The sequence below is a fragment of the Rhinichthys klamathensis genome, unplaced genomic scaffold, assembly GCF_029890125.1.
Source record: "Rhinichthys klamathensis goyatoka isolate OS25496 unplaced genomic scaffold, OSU_Roscu_1.1 h1tg000438l_1, whole genome shotgun sequence".
NCBI lineage: Eukaryota > Metazoa > Chordata > Actinopteri > Cypriniformes > Leuciscidae > Rhinichthys > Rhinichthys klamathensis.
The window spans coordinates 802,617-823,340 of record NW_026606934.1 but is presented as its reverse complement, the minus strand read 5'-3'; the positions used below and the strand labels follow the sequence as shown (position 1 = coordinate 823,340).

The following is a 20,724-nucleotide window of genomic DNA, read 5'->3' as shown; positions in this document are numbered from 1 at the left end:
GGAAGGTTTTTTACGGCCCCTGGGATGATCTTGATTTATTATTAGAACCGGCCCGCAGACCGCAGCAAGCCGGCAGCCCGCAGATCTTTTACACGCACCAATACTACATTTCCCACAATGCAACGGTGACGCACCGAGCAGTAGGCTGCTTCATTTCAATATTTATTGGCACAGCAGTCGTCAGCATCACAGTAAAATTAACTTTCAGATACCCATCAAAAATGGCAAAACAGAAGGTGGACACTGAGAACCGGGGGTTTCAAACAAGGTGGGAGTCGGAGTATATGTTCACGGAGGTAGCTGGAAAACCTGTGTGTCTTCTGTGTGGAGAAAGTGTGGCGGTACTGAAAGAGTATAATCTGAGACGACATTATGAAACGAAACACGCGGACAAAAACAAGAATATGGACATGGAACAAAGGCTACAAAAGGCAGAGGAATTAAAACGAGGCCTCAAATCTCGACAGGCTCTGTTCAAAAAAGCCAAATCACAAGGCCAGGCTGCTGTCAAGGCCAGTTTTATTTTGGCAGAAGAGATCGCTAAATCAGCCCGGCCATTTACGGAGGGGGATTTCATCAAAAACTGCATGATTAAAGTTTGTGACGAAGTTTGCCCAGAAAAAAGGCAACTCTTTTTAAATGTGAGTCTGAGCAGAAACACCATTGCCGAGAGAGTAGACCATCAATCTAAAAGAGCAGCTTGTGAAAAAGGGAAAAGATTTCATTGCATATTCTTTGGCTGTGGATGAGAGCACCGACATTTCTGACATTGCCCAGTTGTCAATTTTCATCCGCGGAGTGGACTCCAGCCTAAGCGTGACAGAGGAGTTTTTGGCTTTACGTCCTATGCATGGCACAACTACGGGGCATGATTTGTATGAAGAGGTGTCAAGATGTGTAAATGAGATGGAGCTGCCTTGGGAAAAACTCGTGGGTTTGACAACCGACGGAGCACCTGCGATGTGTGGACACAGGAGCGGACTGGTGGCGAAGATACGGGAAAAGATGCAAGAGGAAAACGCGACAGGTGAGCTGACAGCTTATCATTGTATCATACACCAGGAAGCGTTGTGCGGTAAAGCCTTGAAAATGGAGCATGTAATGAGCATCATCACGCGCACAGTTAACTTTATCAGAGCCAAAGGTTTGAATCACCGCCAGTTCAAGGCATTTCTGACGGAGTTAGAAACGGAGCATGGTGATTTGCCTTATCACACAGAGGTGCGATGGCTAAGCCAGGGAAAGGTGCTTCAAAGATGTTTCGAGCTTCGTGAGGAGATTTGTCTGTTCTTGGACAGCAAAGGGAAAGACACAACACAACTCCGAGACGAAATTTTTCTGTGTGAAATGGCTTTTCTGTGTGACATTACGAGTCATCTGAATGCAATGAACTTGCAGCTGCAGGGTCGGGATCGTGTCATCTCTGATATGTACAGTACAGTGAAGGCATTTAAAACCAAACTGACTCTGTGGGAGACGCAGATGCGGAAAAAAAATTTGAGCTACTTTCCCAGCTGCCAGACCATGAAAGAGAAGCTCTCTACCAGTGCGTTCCCGAGCGCACAGTTGGCTGATAAAATAGGTATGCTTGCCGCTGACTTTCGACGCTTATTTGCTGACTTTGAAGCACAAAAAAGCAGGTTGGAACTGCTCGGTAACCCATTTGCTGTTGACATGGAAAGCTTACCACCAAACCTCCAAATGGAGTTGATTGACCTCCAATGCAATGATGCACTGAGGGCAAAATATGCGGCAGTGGGTGCTGCGGAGTTCGCCCGTTTCCTCCCCGACACAATGCCCCAGCTGCGCATCCAGGCTGCTCAAACGTTGTCTATGTTTGGCAGCACATACCTGTGTGAACAACTGTTTTCTTTGATGAACCTGAACAAAACATCACACAGAAGTCGACTTACTGCTGAACACCTCCACTCAATTCTGAGGATTTCCTCAGCTCAGAGCCTTACCCCGAACATTGATGAACTTGTGGAAAAGATGGGACACCACCAAGTATCACCCTCAACCTCAAACAAGTGAACATTACTGTGCAATCACATATTTAGAGTTTTTACTCAGTTCAAGTTTAAAAGTTAAAGTTTAATATTTGTTTTCACTGCATGTTACTTCTCCTTAAACAAAGTGTTGTTTTTGATTAATAGATTTCTGCACTTTATTTTATTGTATTTCAATCCAATTATATTTTAAAAATATTTCAGTTGAGTGGATGATAGAAAATTGCTATTATTGTTTTTTTCTTTGAAGTAAATTTAGCCCACTTTTGCTAAAATAGAAAATATAGGCTACTGATGGTGCCTTGAATACCGGTTTCTTTCATTTAATGTTCATGTTATGGGGATTTTTATATAAAGGAAATTTGTCTTTTGTGTCTGTTGAAAATTAAAGATTACTGACAGAGCCATAAGAAAATATTGCTTTATTTATCTGATCATATTGGAATATATTTGTTAGGTTTTCAGTAGGTTCAATTAGGTTCACTAGACTATATGCGTCATTTAAAAAATTTTCAATGAACATTCGAACAGTCCGGCCCTCGGCTTGTAGCTAAATTTTTTATTTGGCCCTCCGTCCATTTGACTTTGACACCCCTGCTCTACAGTAAAAGACCTGGGTGTTATACTAGGCCGCAACTTGTCTTTCGAAAATCATATTTCATATGTTACAAGAACTGCCTTTTTCCACCTTAGAAACATTGCTAAATTACGTAACATGCTATCTGTTTCTGATGCAGAAAAGTTAGTTCATGCATTCATGACCTCGAGACTAGATTACTGTAATGCTTTATTAGCTGGTTGTCCTGCATCCTCAATAAACAAGCTACAGTTAGTGCAAAATGCAGCCGCTAGAGTTCTTACTTTCGAAAGTAACAACAAAGATGAAGTTCTCAAGGTGAATGCATACCTTGACGCTAGGGGTCTAACAACTAAAAATCAAGTGAGGAATCTGGGTGTGTCTCTAGAGTCAGACCTTAGTTTCAGTAGTCATATCAAATCAATAACTAAATCAGCATACTATCATCTGAAAAATATTGCAAGAATTAGATGCTTTGTTTCCAGTCAAGACTTAGAGAAACTTGTGCATGCTTTCATCACCAGCAGGGTGGATTACTGTAATGGACTCCTCACTGGCCTTCCTAAAAAGACCATAAGACAGTTGCAGCTCATACAGAACGCTGCTGCCAGGATTCTGAGCAGAACCAGAAAATATGAACACATCACACCAGTCCTCAGGTCTTTACACTGGCTCCCAGTTACATTTAGGATTGATTTTAAAGTATTATTACTGGTATATAAATCATTTAATGGCCTAGGACCTAAATACATTGCAGATATGCTCACTGAATATAAACCCAACAGATCACTCAGATCATTAGGATCACATCAGCTAGAAATACCAAGGGTTCGCTCTAAGCATGGTGAGTCTGCTTTTAGCTATTATGCCAGCCGCAGCTGGAACCAGCTTCCAGAGGAGATCAGATGTGCTCCTACAGTAGTCACATTCAAATCCAGACTCAAGACACTTCTGTTTAGCTATGCATTTACTGAATGAGCACTGTGCCACTGTGTCCGACTGTTTGTACTGTATTTTATTTTATTCTTTATTCTAAACTGCTTTAATTATTCTTATTTCCTTTGATTATTTTAATCTCTTTATTCTTAACTGTTTTAATTATTCCTATTTCTTTTGATTTTTTTTATGTAAAGCACTTTGAATTGCCATTGTGTATGAAATGTGCTATATAAATAAACTTGCCTTGCCTTGCCTTGCCTACTAGGTCAAGAAAATATGACCATATAACACCGATTCTATCATCTCTGCACTGGTTACCTATTAAGTTCCGTATCAATTACAAAGTACTACTACTGACCTATAAAGCCCTAAATGGTTTAGCTCCTGTGTATTTAATGGACCTTCTATCGCCCTACAATCCATTGCGTTCTTTAAGATCACTAAATTCGAGGCTTCTGGTCATTCCTAGGATATCTAAGTCCACTAAAGGAGGGAGGGCGTTCTCACATTTAGCTCCTAAACTCTGGAATAGCCTTCCTGATACTGTTCGTGGCTCAGACTCGCTCTCCCAGTTCAAAACTAGATTAAAGACGCATCTCTTTAGCCAAGCATTCACATAATGCTTACCTTCTATTGTTGAATCAGATCGAATGCATTAATATTATGAACAGCAGCTACGCTAATTATTTCCCATCTGCTTTTCTGCTGTTATCTCGGGACGCTAGTCCCGAGATAAATAGCGTTCGTCAGCTCCAGTTTGTATCCAGACTCTCACGGAGACTTCAGATGCCCCAACACCTGCGATGAGACGACTCGACGCCTGTGAAGAGACGACTCAACGCCGGCGATATGTTATGCCCTAAATTAATACATGATGATTAACTAACTATATTCTTCTATGTACATTTCTGAAATGCACTTTCTGTGATGCTGCTTTGAAACAATATGTATTGTGAAAAGCGCTATACAAATCAATTTTAATTGAATTGAATTGAATTCACAGAAGACCGATGTTGTGCTGATTGTGTTTAGAGTTTTGAACATGTGACTATATTGCGCGACATGTTAGCAATTGTAAAACACTGTAACTCATAATATTTAGTTCTGTTGGTATAAATGAATGTAGGATGATTCAGCAATATTAAATTGTATTTAACTTAAATATTACCATTTTTTTATTGCAGTTTGGGCTGAAAACAAATGCCAAACATAACCTAGACATGTTTTGCCAACTATTAGCGACTTCAGACCCCTTAAGTGACTAAAAGAAATCTAGCGAATTTTGGACATCTAGTCAGTCACTCTATTATACTCTTTTCAGACAGTCCGTGGACAATCCTATAGGGTCCAGTTCTTCAGCATTTTCATACCCATATTGGCTGGGTAATTACAATGAGTCAAACATAGCGGCTTGTTTTTTTTTTTAAACACAAGAATTAAAACAAATGATCTCCCACTGAATGTTTGCATGAACTAAATGACTAGAGGAGCTCAGAGGGAGAGAAGTTGTTCATCTCAGCGCAGATGACTCAGATTTACAATAAAGATGCATAATCCTCTGGGGACTTCGCTCAAGTTTTGTTTCAAAAGATGAATATCTCTAGCCATTTTGCGCCACTGATGTTTCCCCCACATTGTTTTATTTCATAAATCCACAGTAAAATGAGTCGTGCTGTTGCAGCGTAAATGTAATTATTACTTAAGTATCTTTTTGGCAAATACGTTAGAAACTTTTACTCTCTTGACTACATTTTTGAACAAGCAAATGTACTTTTTACTCCAATACATTTGTGAAGAGTAATGCAATTACACATGACATTCTGCATGACACTAACTTTATCTGCTGCAGTTTCTGCTATAAAGAAGCGTTATCGCCGTCGAAGGAACTATATCTTGTGTGTTTCGCCTTTACTCACCCATACTGGTCCACAACGCTGCTTTACGTGAACTATTGGCATTAGCATTAGCATAAGTTTCTGAATCACTGGTGTTTGATTTAGGAGATGAGGACATGATGAGGCTCAAACCAGCTCGCAGTGCAAGTAGACTTTGCTGAACATTATTTTATGTATCCACTATATTGATGATACCTTTTTGAAGGATGTTGGTTTACTAATGACCTTTTTGTGCACTTGAGCTTAAAGGGATAGTTCACCCCAAAATGTAAACTCTGTCAGTAATTACTCTCCCTCATGTTGTTCAACCCCGTAAGACTTTCGTTCATCTTCAGAACACAAATTAAGATATTTCTGATTAAATCTGAGAGCTGGATCACTCCTCCATAGGCTTCTTAAGGGATTGAAACTGGCCGGCCCAGAAAGTTATTAAAGACATCGTTAAAATAGTCCGAGTGACTACAGTGGCTCAATCTTACGTTTATCAAGCGACGAGAATACTTTCTGTGCGCAAAAAATAACGACTTTATTCAACTATTTATTTTCTTCTCTGTTGGCCTCGAGATTTCGCGTAGTGTAACAGCGCAGCGCTTCTAGGTTGTACGTCACACGCATCACACACACACACACACATGACCAGCATCGGCCAATAGTGAGCCTACGTGTGACGTACAACCCAGAAGCGCTGCGCTGTTACACTACGCGAAATCTCGAGGCCAACAGAGAAGAAAATAAATAGTTGAATAAAGTCGTTATTTTTGTTTGTTTTTTGCGCACAGAAAGTATTCTCGTCGCTTGATAATCTTAAGGTTGAGCCACTGTAGTCACTCGGACTATTTTAACGATGTCTTTAATAACTTTTCCTGGCCGCAAGTTTCAACTACAATAGAAGCCTATGGAGGAGTGAGACAGCTCTCAGATTTAATCAAAAATATCTTAATTTGTGTTCTGAAGATGAACGAAAGTCTTACGGGGTTGAACAACATGAGGGAGAGTAATTACTGACAGAGTTTACAGTTTTGGATGAACTAACCCTTTAACTGAGACTTGAGAGTTTATAGACGTTTAAGATGCAATAAATGACCTTTATAATTGCAATATTTAGGTGCTCAGTTTTATTTTTAATTTTAGAAAATAAACATGATTTCTCATCTTACAAATCAACTGTTTCTTATTTTCACTGGCATGTCTCTTAGGTGAAGGACTAGTGCATCTTTAAGCCTACATTCAGTGTGAGTAAAATACTTTAAGTATTTTCCTCAAGTCGGATTGGAGTTGGTGACTTGTAACTTGTAATGGAATCACTTTTGCTGTAAGGTATCTGTACTTTTCCTCAAGTAGGTACTCTTTACACCTCTGTGCTGTTGTGTTCAAGCCGAAACTGATCACACACACTCATTTGAGCACATCCTTGCACCTGCCGTTCTTTTAAATAGACTTCATGTAGACATGTTGTTTCTTAGACGACCTACAGAAACTAGCAGAAGAACTATTATAAGGTCTGAGCGAGCATGACAGTGCAGTGTGTGACTGGGGTTCAGTGAAGCCAAACCACACACACAGATGGTGGATCGGGACAGGAAGAGCTCGCTCAACACACACACACACACACACACACACACCTGTTGACTCAAAATACAGTCAAAGCCTTAGTTTGTAGATGATAAACTCTGTATTGATTACAGTTTTTCTCAAATGCTAAAACACAAAAGCCAATCCTCTAAACCAGTAACCAGTTGTCAAATGACCAGTTGACCAGTTGTCTAAACACATTTACTAAATCTAGCCATCATTTTCCAATATCATAAACACATTTCACATGAAGACACAATTCACAAAACACAATCCTCCGTTCTCATAAATTTTAACACATTTTTCCTTGCTAAAACACAAGTTGCAAAAGAACTCTGCTCATATTCTCAGATGAAAGCTCATGTGATGCAAAATGCTTGCAACAGTCAGCAATATTTGAACACAATGAACACACCTGGCGTCATTCATTACACACAACGACTCAAAATTGAAGACACTTGTTGCTAATGCTGTGACCACGTGTATAAAAGTATGTTCAGAGTGCACAGTTTGCTGAAGATTCCAAACAAACACAATGGATGAAGGCAGAGTCAGGGGAAGAGGAATTCGAGTCAGAGGAGGGGAGAAGAGCTGGCCATGGAAGAAGAGGAGCAGGCCAACGAGGAAAAGGAGTTCAAATCAGAGGAGGAAGAGGAGCAGGCCAACGAGTAAGAGGAGGAGGCCAACAAGGGAGAGGAGGAGGCCAACGAGGAAGAGGAGGAGGCCAACAAGGGAGAGGAGGAGGCCAACAAGGGAGAGGAGGAGGCCAACGAGGAAGAGGAGGAGGCCAACAAGGGAGAGGAGGAGGCCAACAAGGGAGAGGAGGAGGCCAACAAGGGAGAGGAGGAGGCCAACGAGGAAGAGGAGGAGGCCAACAAGGGAGAGGAGGAGGCCAACAAGGGAGAGGAGGAGGCCAACGAGGAAGAGGAGCAGGCCAACGAGTAAGAGGAGGAGGCCAACAAGGGAGAGGAGGAGGCCAACGAGGAAGAGGAGGAGGCCAAGAGGGAGAGCAAGACAACCTCGCACCATCATTACGGACGAGATGTGAGCAACAGTCATTGACCATGTCATTGTCCATGGCATGACAATGGCTGAAGCAGGACTAAGAGTCTGTCCAAACCTGAGTAGGTTCACCGTGGCCACCATTATCAGGGCATTCAGACAACACAACAGGTATTGTACTCTATTGCTTTCTTTGTCACAATACAGTTTTACAAGTCTGTGAAAGTAGTCTATTGATTTCAAATCAGTTGTTACTGTATTGTAAAACATGTCAATTGACAACACATGTTTCTTTCTTTAGAGTTGAAAGAATACCACATAGAGGTGGGAGGGTTGCCATATACAGCGGCACAAGAAACCCTCATTGTGGAAATGGTTCGTGAGAACAACCTCATCAGAATCCCGGAGATCAGAGACAAAGTCATTGCCGATAATGTCAACTTTGAGAGCATTGATGATGTCAGCTTGGCCACAATAGACCGAGTTCTCCGGCGCCAAAAGATGCGGATGAAACAGGTGTATAGGGTTCCCTTTGAGCGCAACTCTGCGCGACACAAAGACCTACGTTACGAGTAGTGTTGGGGAGTAACGGAATACATGTACCGGCGTTACGTATTCAGAATACAAATTATGAGTAACTGTATTCCGTTACAGTTACAATTTAAATAGTTGGTATTTAGAATACAGTTACATTGTTGAAATCAATGGATTACATGATGATACTTCTCTGTTTATTCGAGTTTATTCACTCTCTAAATAAATTAAGGCAACTCAAAATTTCCCAGAAGCCCCAATATGAAAACGAAAAAAATGCGCGGTTTGCGTGCGTGATCAGTCAATGGAGTTGGAAGAGGTGCAGCGGGAGCAAGAGATGGAGCCGGAACAACAGCAGAGCAAGAATGCATTTATATCTTGGAAATTTAAACAGTATTTTACGTTAAAGAAAGAGAAGGGAGGGGGACGAAATCCATCTCCAACCTGAAGAAGCATCTTAAAGTAATTTTTTTAATATTTTTTTTATTAACGTTAGTCGTCTGCTGTAGTTTTACTGGTCACCTTGCTATTACAGTAATAGTTATATATCCAGTAGCTACCTGCTTAGTTGACGGGCGACTTCACATTCTCCTATGTGCTGATTTACTAGCCCCATTTGACATTAACGTTAGGGTGACCATACGTCCTCTTTTTCCCGGACATGTCTTCTTTTTGGACCTAAATAAATGCGTCCGGCCGCCCATTTCTAGATCACCCAAAATGTCGGGGATTCGGCTTTTGCCTTCTACAGTCGCCATTCATTATGTTTATGCACACCTTTTGTTTCAATCGGACTGAATTCATTCAGATTGATGAAACTGAATGTAATGTTTACATGAATGCTAAACAAGTGATTGCTGTTTTGATAGCAACCTAGAAGCCTACATAAGGAAAGTTAGCACTGAAATCTCTTTTTTTTTAAACTGAAATAGTGTTTTTCTGTAAAAAAAAAAAAAAAAAAATCTTTTAACCAATGGCCAAGAAAAGAAACTGTGTCATGTAAAAGGTGTTAAAAGCTAAACTCTTTTTAATTATTATTATTTGTTTGTCATTATTCTATTGTTGCAGGCAAAAAGTTGAATGGAAATTATGTATTACTTGTGGAAGTAATCCAAGTATTCAGAATACAATACTTAGATTGAGTAATGTAACGGAATACGTTACAAATTACATTTTTGGGCATGTATTCTGTATTCTGTAACGAAATACATTTTGAAAGTATCCTTCCCAACACTGGTTACGAGTATGTGCAAGTAAGTATACATCCATGTTCACAGTACAGTTAGTGGACATACTGTGTTGCTCAGTGGCCTACATTACTTCTGGACAATACTGTGCTACCTGATTGACTGTTGTTCTGAACACCTGTGCACTTTCACATTTTCACAGAGGATATTACAGTTGGACGCGATGGCCAGACCTCATGAGTACCTCTTCCTGGATGAGGCTGGCTTCAACCTGCAGAAACGAAGGCAAAGAGGCCGTAACATCATTGGCCAAAGAGCCATCACTGAGGTCCAACGAGGGGGTAATATTACCCTTTGTGTGGCCATGGGTTTGGAGGGGCTTGTCCACCGGCATGCTGTCCTTGGGTCTTACAACACCCAACGTCTCCTCACCTTCCTAGAGGAGCTAAAAGACATCCTCCTGGACCGCCAACAACACCATCCTGGGCCCGCACATCACATTTATGTGATCCTTTGGGACAATGTACTCTTCCACAGAACAAACCAAATCAGAGAGTGGTTCACCACCAACAGTAACCACTTTTTAAACGTCTGTCTGCCACCCTACTCCCCTTTCCTGAACCCCAGAGGAGTTCTTCTCATCGTGGAGATGGAAGGTTTATGACAGACAACCATACACTAGAGAGAACCTCCTAAGGGCAATGGAGCTGGCCTGTGTTGACATCCCAGTGGAGGCCTTCCAAGGATGGATTTGCCATTCCAGGGCGTTTTTCCCGCGGTGCCTGGCAAGAGACAATATAGCCTGCGATGTGGATGAGGTGATGTGGCCCGATGCCGCACAGTGATTGTGGTGTGTGTGGTGTGAATAAAGTAAATAAAAAACTTCACACCCTGATCATGTTTTCAAGAGTACTGTTGTGTGCAATAGATTCTGTTTTTGCATTGAGTTGTGTTACAGTAGTGTACATGCAGAATTTACTATAGATTTATACTCTTCATATGAAACTCACAAATCTAAATGCCTAATCCTCTGCAGAGATCTAAGAAGATCCATTACTGTAAAGTTTCTAAAAATACGCTTTGGCAGTTATGAAACAAAGAACCTTCTCACAAATTGAGCATTGTGTTTTCAATTGTTTTGCTGTAGTGTGTAATGATGTGTATAGTGTTTACATTTTTGAAAGCTTCGAGCTACTCTTTTGGTGTGAAAGTTTGAGTTTTGAAGTGAGAAGGTGTGGTTGTTTATGTAGCTTTAGAAAAGGGTGTTGTGTTTAGACATTGGGGAACATGGAGGAAACGTTTGTGAAATGTGTTTTAGCATTTGAGAAAAACTGTAATGTCTTTGGTTTCATTGTGTGTCAGACAATGAGAAATGCATGAGGAAGCTAAACATATACGAAGTTTTCATTACAGTGGGATTCATCTGATGTTTAATGTATTCATTGTTGATCATATTTTACAGTACTTTTATCTGGATAAATAATCATATATAGTACCGTTCAAACATTTGGAGTTAGTACGATTTTTATTTTATTTAAAGAAATTAATATTTTCAATCAGAAATGATGCATTAAACTGATCAAAAGTGACAGTAAAGACATTTATAATGTTACAAAAGTTAACTTTTGAACTTATCAAAGAAAATGAATGTTTCACCAAAATGTTTTCAACACTGATGATTAATAATTGGACAGCAATAATAATTGAGCATCAAATCATCATATTAGAGTGATTTCTGAAGGATCATGTGACACTGAAGACTGGAGTAATGATGCTGAAAATTCAGCTTTGATCACAGGAATAAATTACAGTTTAACATATATTGACAGAAAACATTGTAATAATATTTCAGTTACTGTATTACTGTTAGTAGTACTATCATAGTATTGCACATACACAAGTCAAATTGAGCATTGTTCACACATTAGTCTTTATTTGTTTGGTAAATTAATGTAATGCACTTCATTTTTGTCAATAACAACACTGAAAAAGTTTGGCGGATACTTGATCACGTTTCTCTACAATTGTCAATAATTACAGGTCATGAACATGATGCTTAATCCATAAACCAGCCAAACGATATAAAGCTAACACAAGTCCATCATTTTTAAAATATAAATCAACCCCCAAACTGGACAACAGAGGGAGACATTCTGCAACAAAAACGATTGCAAAAAAAAAGAGAAAAAGCTTATTTTGTCATCTTTATACATCAAGATTTTCTCATGTGTCAATACAGTATTTAGTCAGTTGTGTTAAAGGCTAAATTTAACTCAGAATGCACAAGATTAAACATAAGATTTATTTCTCTGTAATATTTTTGTACACTGGTATAGGAATTATTTTACATGATAATGTCCCACTAAAAGTCATTACCAGCCACTTTTAAACACAAATCCATACATACAACTTTACATAATTAATTATAATATATATAACATAATATTACAGGTTGGTCATGTGCATTATTTTGCATTTTTAAAAGGCAAGACTTTACATTATGGTTTAATTTAGTTAACTAAAAGCATAAACATAAACCAACAATGAACAATAGTTCTACAGCCTTTATTAATATAGTTAATATTAATTTGATCATTTAGTAATGTTTATGCAATGTGAACACATACACAAACAAACAATATAAAATTCTATTTACTAACCAATGTTAATAAACATATTGCTCATTGTTAGTTCGTTAATGCATTAAATAATGTTAACAAATGAGACCTTATTGTAAAGTGTTACCGTTAAAATGTTCTCTACTTAAAGAACGGCTGTGCCTTTGGAAAATTTAATTAAAACACAATACCGCTTTCTCCACAAATGACCTGACAACATGTTTGAAGAATCATTTAATTAAACCTGAGGATTATTCCGCTTGAGTGAATTGTAATAAATTAGATCTATAAAATAAATAACTGGGCAAAAATGACATCCAGCCACCAGGGAATGACAGGCACAGCCTGACTGAGTTTATATGATCCCACACACACACACACACACACATGCACGGCAAGAGAAAAGCAATACACAACCTTCAATCGAAGCAACTAATGAAGAGTATGAGTCATTTTTTCAAGGCTTGTTCACACAGCTGTATGGTAGGTGAAGAATGACATCTTTGAAATGTGTTATTAATATAATGCTATATTGCACCCACACACCATCAGACTGGGAACTATAGACAACTTAACATGAGATACAACACTAAAGCACTACACACTAACACACCCTATGGGCCAAAGGCACATTGAACACATTGTACTGATGGACGAATACTGCGATAACCACTTTGCTGTCATCAATACTTCCCCAGGTTTCAAAATATGTTTGTTTGGGTCCTAAAATGCTCCGAACATGCACTCGTTCACCTCAGACGTGCGTCACTCTGTAAGTCGGACAGAGTAAGTTCAGTCTGAACTGTTTTAGCCCTTCGCAAATGTTAAGATTCTCTAAACCCCTCAAATAGGCGAGAGCTGAAGACGTCCAGCTCAATATTTACACAGTATACAGCTCTTTAAGCGACAGGGATTTAAAATAAGTGTTTTATTTACAAGTGTAGGCCTATACACTCTAAAAAATGCTGAAATTTGGGTCAAATATGGACAAACCCAAATGTTGGGTTAAAAATGTAATAAAAAAAATTACAGTTCAAAGTGAAAGTTGAAGTTGGGTTAAAATTGTAAATTACATTTTTAACCCAACATTTGGGTTTGTCCATATTTGACCCAAATTTGGGTTAAAACAACCCAGCGTTATTAAGAGTGTAACAGTAGATGAATTGATTGTACATTCAGGGTTTATTGTTAAAGCTCTATGAAGGAATGAATGCACATGGTTACGCTTCTCTCATCCACGTGTGTCTTTTTGAGTGATTATTTAAGGCACTTGCAACGTCGTTTTATAATGAATAGTTGTTCATGTCCTCCGAGCGATGCAAATGTAAAGCAGCTGCTATTGAACAGTCCGTGTTGATGCTTCAACATTAGTGTGGCGGGATGCATTCATCACAATGATGGATAAAGGCTGAATATCTTACGTTTTATAATGAGGTATATTCAACATGTTGGCAAAAAGGATTGTGCACTTGTTTGAATACTTTTCTCAGAATAATGAATAATACAGTTGAATGCAGTGTATATGCCCTCCTTGCATTCTCTGTCATCATTGTCTGTCTGAGGCGAGTGAGCAAAAGGTTTGTATAGCAACTGGAACGAGAAGGATTGATTTGCATCTCATTTGCCAGCTGATGAATGTTAATTAAGTCCAACCAATGGTTATTGGTTAGGCCTACTAATCCAAACATTGAAAAATTGAGTGTTCAACAGAGGGGTACAACACCCTAGGACTTTTGTCGCACTTAAACAATTAATTTTTTTAATTGACTGGAGGAGTTTTGTGGTTGAAATTTCAAAAAAATTACAAATCTTTCCCTCGTGGGTCAATTTGACCCCCATAGGAATGAATGTAATGCGAGGAATGCTTCATAGAAAAACCTAAAAATGCTCAAAACAAACTAAAATTCTAAATATTTTGATAATGTCTACATGTGTATCTGAATGCATACTGAAAGAAATGACTTTAGGACCCAGCGGAACAGCTCCATATAGAGCCGTCTAGTGGCAAGAGTCATGAAATATCATGTTATACTATGATTTTCACGAGAGGTCCGCAAAGAGAGTAAGATATTTTGAGCTGAATTAAAAGGGTTATGCATGAAATTGTGAGTTATTTTGAATTTAAGTTGAAGGAATGTGAGGAATGTGCTTAAATTACTAATTACTTATTATTTATTGATCAAATCTAGTCATTTAAAGGTAAATAAAATTAAAAATAACAAAAAATCTCCAAAAAAATATTATCACAATAAAATAAAATAAGCTTTCTGGACCCCCTCTTTCTTAGGACTTCAGGTCATTTTGACCCGCGAGGGAAAGATATGTTACAAAGTGCGATTAATAAAAAGTTCTAAAACTTTCTCCAGGTCAGATAATAATTACTAAAGCTCTGTTTCAAAACCTAGAGAGTGTTTAAAGCCACAACTCACAACTGGTTCCTATAGAATTCAGCAACAACACACAGCACATACAAATATGCATCAAATAGTCCATTTTAACTGTGCAATTGGATTGCTTTTTCCATGAAGGATACACGTGATGCTCTATAAACGCTGTGAAAAGGAGGTTTCTTGACATAATGTTGCTGCCTACACCTTCTGGACCAGCATCCGATGCCTGAAACTGTCCATTAGCTCATTAAGTTTAGCAACAGAGCTCATCTTTCTCCTCCCCCTCTCCACTGAACATTGTGTACATTTCCAGTACCAAAATAAAACTCTACTGGGAACCAGAGGCGAAATATGATGAGGGAAGATTTTATAAATGTAAACAAGATATAAGCAGATGGCAGCCATCAGGTTTTGGTATAAGATATAACAAGCACAATTCACTAAATAAACAACAAATAAATAGGCCACAGAAATGTACATCTTTTCTTCGATTTTGGAGACCTTTTTATATATTCAGTGATGTGGTCCGGTCATCACAAAAGCCTTGAATAATAAGAAGCCTAACAAGCTTGTCCTATTTCCACAGAAGTCTTTAGAGAGTGAAATAATGTTTATCTAATAAGGGCCATGATCTTGAATATTGGCGCTACTGTATCTCTTAACTTTAAAGACAGTTTTGGCACTGAAGTGAACACACTTGCATAACAAATCACAACAGCTTCATCATTTCTTCAGACAGCAACACCAAACAAAGCAAGAGTTATTTACAGTAAATTACATTCATCGCTTAAATACATGAGATCCATCAGATCGAGCTCTCCAAAAGGATCATTTTAAGACATGCAGGTGTCCTAAAAACATCCAGATAAACTTTAATACTTAACGTTGATCTCTTGTAGTTTCTGACAGGTAGTCTTTGACTTTCTTCAAAGGACAAATTTCATGTAACATTTTTTCAGATGCTGGTCTGAAGGTTTCCATTGAGCAACGCAGCGTTTTGCGTTTCCGTCATGACGTCGTTGACCATTCGAGTCCTGTCCTGTCGACTATCGCTTCGGTCGATCTCATCCAAGCCACCGACTCTTTTCAGACACAAGACGTTTTGGAAACTCTTCTTGAAGTTGTCCGACAAGAAGGCGTAGAGGATTGGGTTGGCGCAGCTGTTGGCGTAACCCAACACCACCACGAAGTCAAACGTGCTTTTCAGCACAGGTGTTGTGGGAACGGTTCCGGTCACTGAGGTCACGTTGAATACGTAAAAAGGTAACCAGCAGAGCACGAACACGACCACTACGATAGAAACCATACGGGTGACTTTCCGCTCTGAACGCTTTCTTTTGGTGGAGCCGACCCGCATGCCAGAGGACTTCACCTTTATGACGATTAGCAGGTAGCACATGGAGATGACGATCAGCGGTAAGAAAAAGCCCAAGAAAAAGGTGTAGAAGATAAACGCGGTGTAGTAGGTGTTCTGTGGCTCCGGCCACAACATGGTACACGTCCGAGCCTCGTTTCTTTTCAAGTTCACTCCGCTGTAGATCATAATTGGTAGGTTGACCAAGAGAGACACGCTCCACATGGCCAGACTGATGGTTTTGGCCATGCGTGGCTTTCGCCATTTGGTGGATTTGATCGGATGCACCACGGCCAGGTAGCGATCAAAGCTCATGACGGTTAGAAAGAAGATGCTGGTGAACTGGTTCATGGAGTCTGCGGTTAGGACGACGCGGCAGATCGCGGATCCAAAGGGCCAGTGGAGAAGCAAGAGCTGAATCGCAATGAAAGGTAGACTTAGCATGCAAAGGACATCCGCCACTGCCAGGTTTAAAATGTATATATTCGTGACAGTCTTCATCTTGGCGTAACGCAGGATGACGTAAATGACCAGCGTGTTCCCGCACAGTCCCACCGCACAGACTACAAAGTACACAAATGTGATGACGACTGAACTTGTTTGGTCAAAGCCATGGTTGGTGCTATTGTGAGGGTAAATCTCCAGGCCAAAGTCAGACTCGTTCCCTGGGAAGAAGCTATTATTCACCAAGCGGTCAGGGAGGGATAGGTTGGAGTTGGGCATAAACGTCCATGTGTCCATTTTGGCAGTGTTTATTATTCACCGGGAAAAGGCTTATGAAGATTGAACCCACAGTTTAATACGAAACCTATGGGCATTTAAGAAAAAAAAGGAAGGAAATATGAGTTAACATCCAATCTGGAAATTGCGATAACTACTGTACATACATATGCCTTATTTGTCTCGAATCAAAGTAATCTAATCTAAGGGATGTTGCACGTGAGTGTAATTTTTTACACATAACTGAAGACTTTTGGAAGTTTTAATGGAAGTATTTGGAAGTATTAATGTAGCCCTGATTTCCATGTTAAACTCTTAAAAATAGTTTCCAAAAGGGGGAGATGCCATAGAAAAACCATTTTTGGTTCCCCAAAGAATTTTTTAGTGCACAGTTCTTAAAATATATAATTTTTCATATATACTGTGAATAATTTTAAAGGTTCTTCATGGAACCAGATGGCAAGAGAGTTCAACAGTTGGGTTTCGGAAGTAAAAACTCCATTCATTTTTCTCCATATGGAAATTGATTTTGAATGATAACTTCTAAACCTTTAGAGATAGCCCTGCTGTGAGCTAAGAGGTTGTTAATCCATGGCATTTCCATCTGTTTAAGCCGTCAGGCTGCGTTATTTCAGCTTATTTGTTTAATTATAATATTTAACAGTCGAATTCCTAGTGAAAAACTACATGATGCTGTACAGAAAATTACACCGATCAGTGAGTCACAAAAAAACTGAAGTTTAGGAATCCCACAACTCATGAGTGAGCAAGACCCATGGATGGAGCAACCACGAATCTCAAAAAATAATTGCAATATGGGGTATATCACCACAGAGGTGAATTCTGATGAGCATATTGCGAGAGACTGGATTTATATCCGTTCTGCTTAAATAAAAGCATTATTCAAGTAAAAAAGGGAAAGCGGGTCACATGCATGCAGCTAGAGAATCAATAGCTACTGCTCAGGTCTGATCTGCAACTTTGGATAAACAAGGACTTTACCTTGTCCGTCTGGTTTCTACAGCTCATTGACTTTTGCCCTAGCAAATATTGGTTTAATTGATCTTTACTGAGCAAACAGTAGGAATATTTGATATATAAGAGATAATCTAAAAAATTACGCGAACTTAATTTAGCTGTACAGCTCCTCCAAGGCTCGGATGAATGAATGAATATAAAAGTGAAGTAGGCTATACTGCAGTGTTCTAGATTGCAGAGATCCATCCAAATCGTCTCGGTCTCCATCATCCCACACAATATCACAACATCTTCAACTGAGAAAAATATCAGAAACCCAACCTAAATCAAATCATATAACTAATTTTCCTATTCAAAACCTCAATGATGGATCAGTCTAAACAGCCCATATTAAATAGACAATTAATTATGCTTACCGACTCTGCCTCTATAAGCGTAAGGCTACTGTGATTTCAGTACACGACATGTCTAAATAAATTGTGTAAAATATAGGCTATTTATAATGGAATATTATAGCAAGTGGGAAAAAATCATTATTTTGACATTAGCTAAAACAGACATCTACGACTGATCGAACTATTTTACATAAACACGTCTTTTACCAAATAATGTGTAGCCTAATTATCTGTAATTCTCCTCATTTTTTAAGTCACTTTGGTTAAAAACGTCTGCTAAAATGATTCAAATGTAATGTAAATATAAAAAATACTTTCTTTTTCTCAAATAAAATGTTAAACCGTCAACAAACGTGAATTGGTATGCTGTTAAAAAAAAAAAAAAGACCATTTTAAACTATCTGATTATTACATTTTTGCCTGTATAGTTACCTGTAGTTATGGGACACCTTTTGAGATCCATTCCTGGAATATGAACAGCTTCACATGTTTCAATTTGCCACCATAATATTACCGCAAAACTGTACGAACAAGCGCGAAATCCAGCAAAGAATAACCGTCACTCGCACTTGACACCTCCTGATAAACCCGCGCGTGTCCGTTTGTGAGTCAGGACAACGACAGTTCTCCTCAGATAACAAATGACCGTTATTTCAGTAGAAAATACACTAAAACATAAGTTTAGTAGCGAATGACGCTCTTGAACTCAATAAACTTAACATTTAAGTCATGAAAACTAAATTTCGAGGGTCAACAGTCGAATTCCTTTGGTATTTCTTAGTCTGAGCGGAACGATGTGAGTCAGGTCCTCGCGCGCGTGCGTGCGTGCGTGTGTGTGTTGCTGGAGCGCGAGCACGAGTGTGAGTGCAGATGGAGCTACTGATCCGTCGAGCGCGCGCTTCCTTCATATATCCTGCGCAGATACATTAATCTAAACGACATGAAAGGCTATATTCAGTTGTTTTTGCTGTGTGGTCTTGATAAGGAAGGATACGGGAATATGTCAGGGGTCAAAATAATAATTTATGAATCCCCCCCAAAAAAGATGTTTAAAATTAGATTAGATTGAAATAAATGCATGTGGGAATTAGAGACCTTAAATGAGTCATATCGTGAGAAATCAAATGTTCCCTCAATTCTTTGAGATAAAAGAATTTGATGGTAAATGGTTGTGCACTTAAAACTTGCACCATTTTTTGAAACCAAGCTTTAAAAATGACACTATGAAAACTCTACAACTCGCAGAAAGCTTCTTTCATCTTAATGGCATCCTCGGCTGGCTTATAGGACCCTGTGGAAGGTTTTTTTTTATTTTTTTTTATTGAACAATATGTCATGTGCAGACAATGGCAACAAAAATGTATCTTTACAATTTGATAGGATCAGGTGCACAAGTGCATTACAGAAACAAAAAATAGGAAAAACTAAATAAATAAAATAAAGGGAGCTAGGTTTTACTTTTCAAGTTGTAGGACCCTGTGGAAGTGTGCAACCTGAAATCTGCCATCTTTGGCATGTGACAATTGCCTGTAGAATGCAGCAGAAGGGGTTAAACATAATCCAACCAAGTGCATGCGCACAAATATAATTCACACTTTTGAATCTGTTTCAAATAACTGCTGAAAAAAAAACAAATCTTGACTATATGACAATTGCAGGCATGCATATGTGGGCCTACAGATAAATTGCATGACAAATAATGAATTTTTAACAGAAATTTCTGAGATTGCTTATAGAGAGTGCTTAAACAGAACTGAAATGCTCAATCCGAAAAGAAGAGAAGTGAACACATGAGCCTTCACCTTGGACAGCACGTAGTTAAACTGAATATATGGGGTTAAAGGTCAATGGCTGATAAGTCACGAAAAGCCTTGATGAAAGGTAAACTGTGGCAATGAAAATAAACAGACGCAACTTGACAAAAAAAGGTTAAATAAATCAAAATGATAAATGGAAAAATAAATAACATCCATTAGCCTATTTTTGATGAGTGGTTGACATAGACAGCCATTTGTTTTCTAACCTTGTTATAAAGCTCTAAACAAATGGAAGAAAAAGACAAAAGTAGGCCTAATAGAAATGGGAAATTCTTGTCGGGATGGGGTATTATGCATTAGTTATGAGAAATCAAAGCATTTTTGTGTTCTTTATTATTGGGGACTTTTATGTCCCAGTTGCTGATTTTTATTAAAACATACTTTTTACAATGCCTTTATTTTTTTATACTTTTTTTATTTTCTTTTTGACATATTTGATTAAGCTAGCGCCAAAAACATAAATATATTACCCTAAAAATCAGTATAATCATAAAACATTTCAATATGTATATACAATATTTATGATTTTACACAAATAACAAACAACACTTTTATTCAAGACCATACAAATACATAATTTCTTGGCATAAGAGTTCATCAGTGTTGAACCAGTGAAGATCATGCTTGAAACAAATTATGAGATGAAATGTGTGAAAAATGTCACTTTTTGTGCATCATATTTTTATTGTGCATCATTTTTAAGCGATTGTCAAATTATTTCAAAACTGTGAACAGAT

The 20,724-nt window shown here is 38.6% G+C and overlaps 1 protein-coding gene and 1 pseudogene across 1 annotated transcript; one reads left to right on the top strand and one right to left on the bottom strand.

The window, feature by feature from the left end:
* The first annotated feature begins 221 nt into the window (after positions 1 to 221).
* Positions 222 to 2,034, top strand: LOC130071357 (general transcription factor II-I repeat domain-containing protein 2-like; annotated as a pseudogene).
* Positions 2,035 to 15,617: 13,583 nt separating this feature from the next.
* sstr2a (somatostatin receptor 2a) lies at positions 15,618 to 18,988 on the bottom strand. The gene is made up of 2 exons (XM_056236113.1): positions 18,603 to 18,988; positions 15,618 to 16,885 (listed from the first exon to the last, which is right to left on the bottom strand). Exon 2 carries the CDS (start codon positions 16,816 to 16,818, stop codon positions 15,679 to 15,681), a length of 1,140 nt encoding a protein of 379 aa, XP_056092088.1. The 5' UTR covers positions 16,819 to 16,885; positions 18,603 to 18,988; the 3' UTR covers positions 15,618 to 15,678.
* Positions 18,989 to 20,724: the final 1,736 nt, after the last annotated feature.

Excerpts from the sequence above, each read along its gene's own strand:
- sstr2a (XM_056236113.1), bottom strand. The coding sequence starts at position 16,818 with ATGGACACATGGACGTTTATGCCCAACTCCAACCTATCCCTCCCTGAC.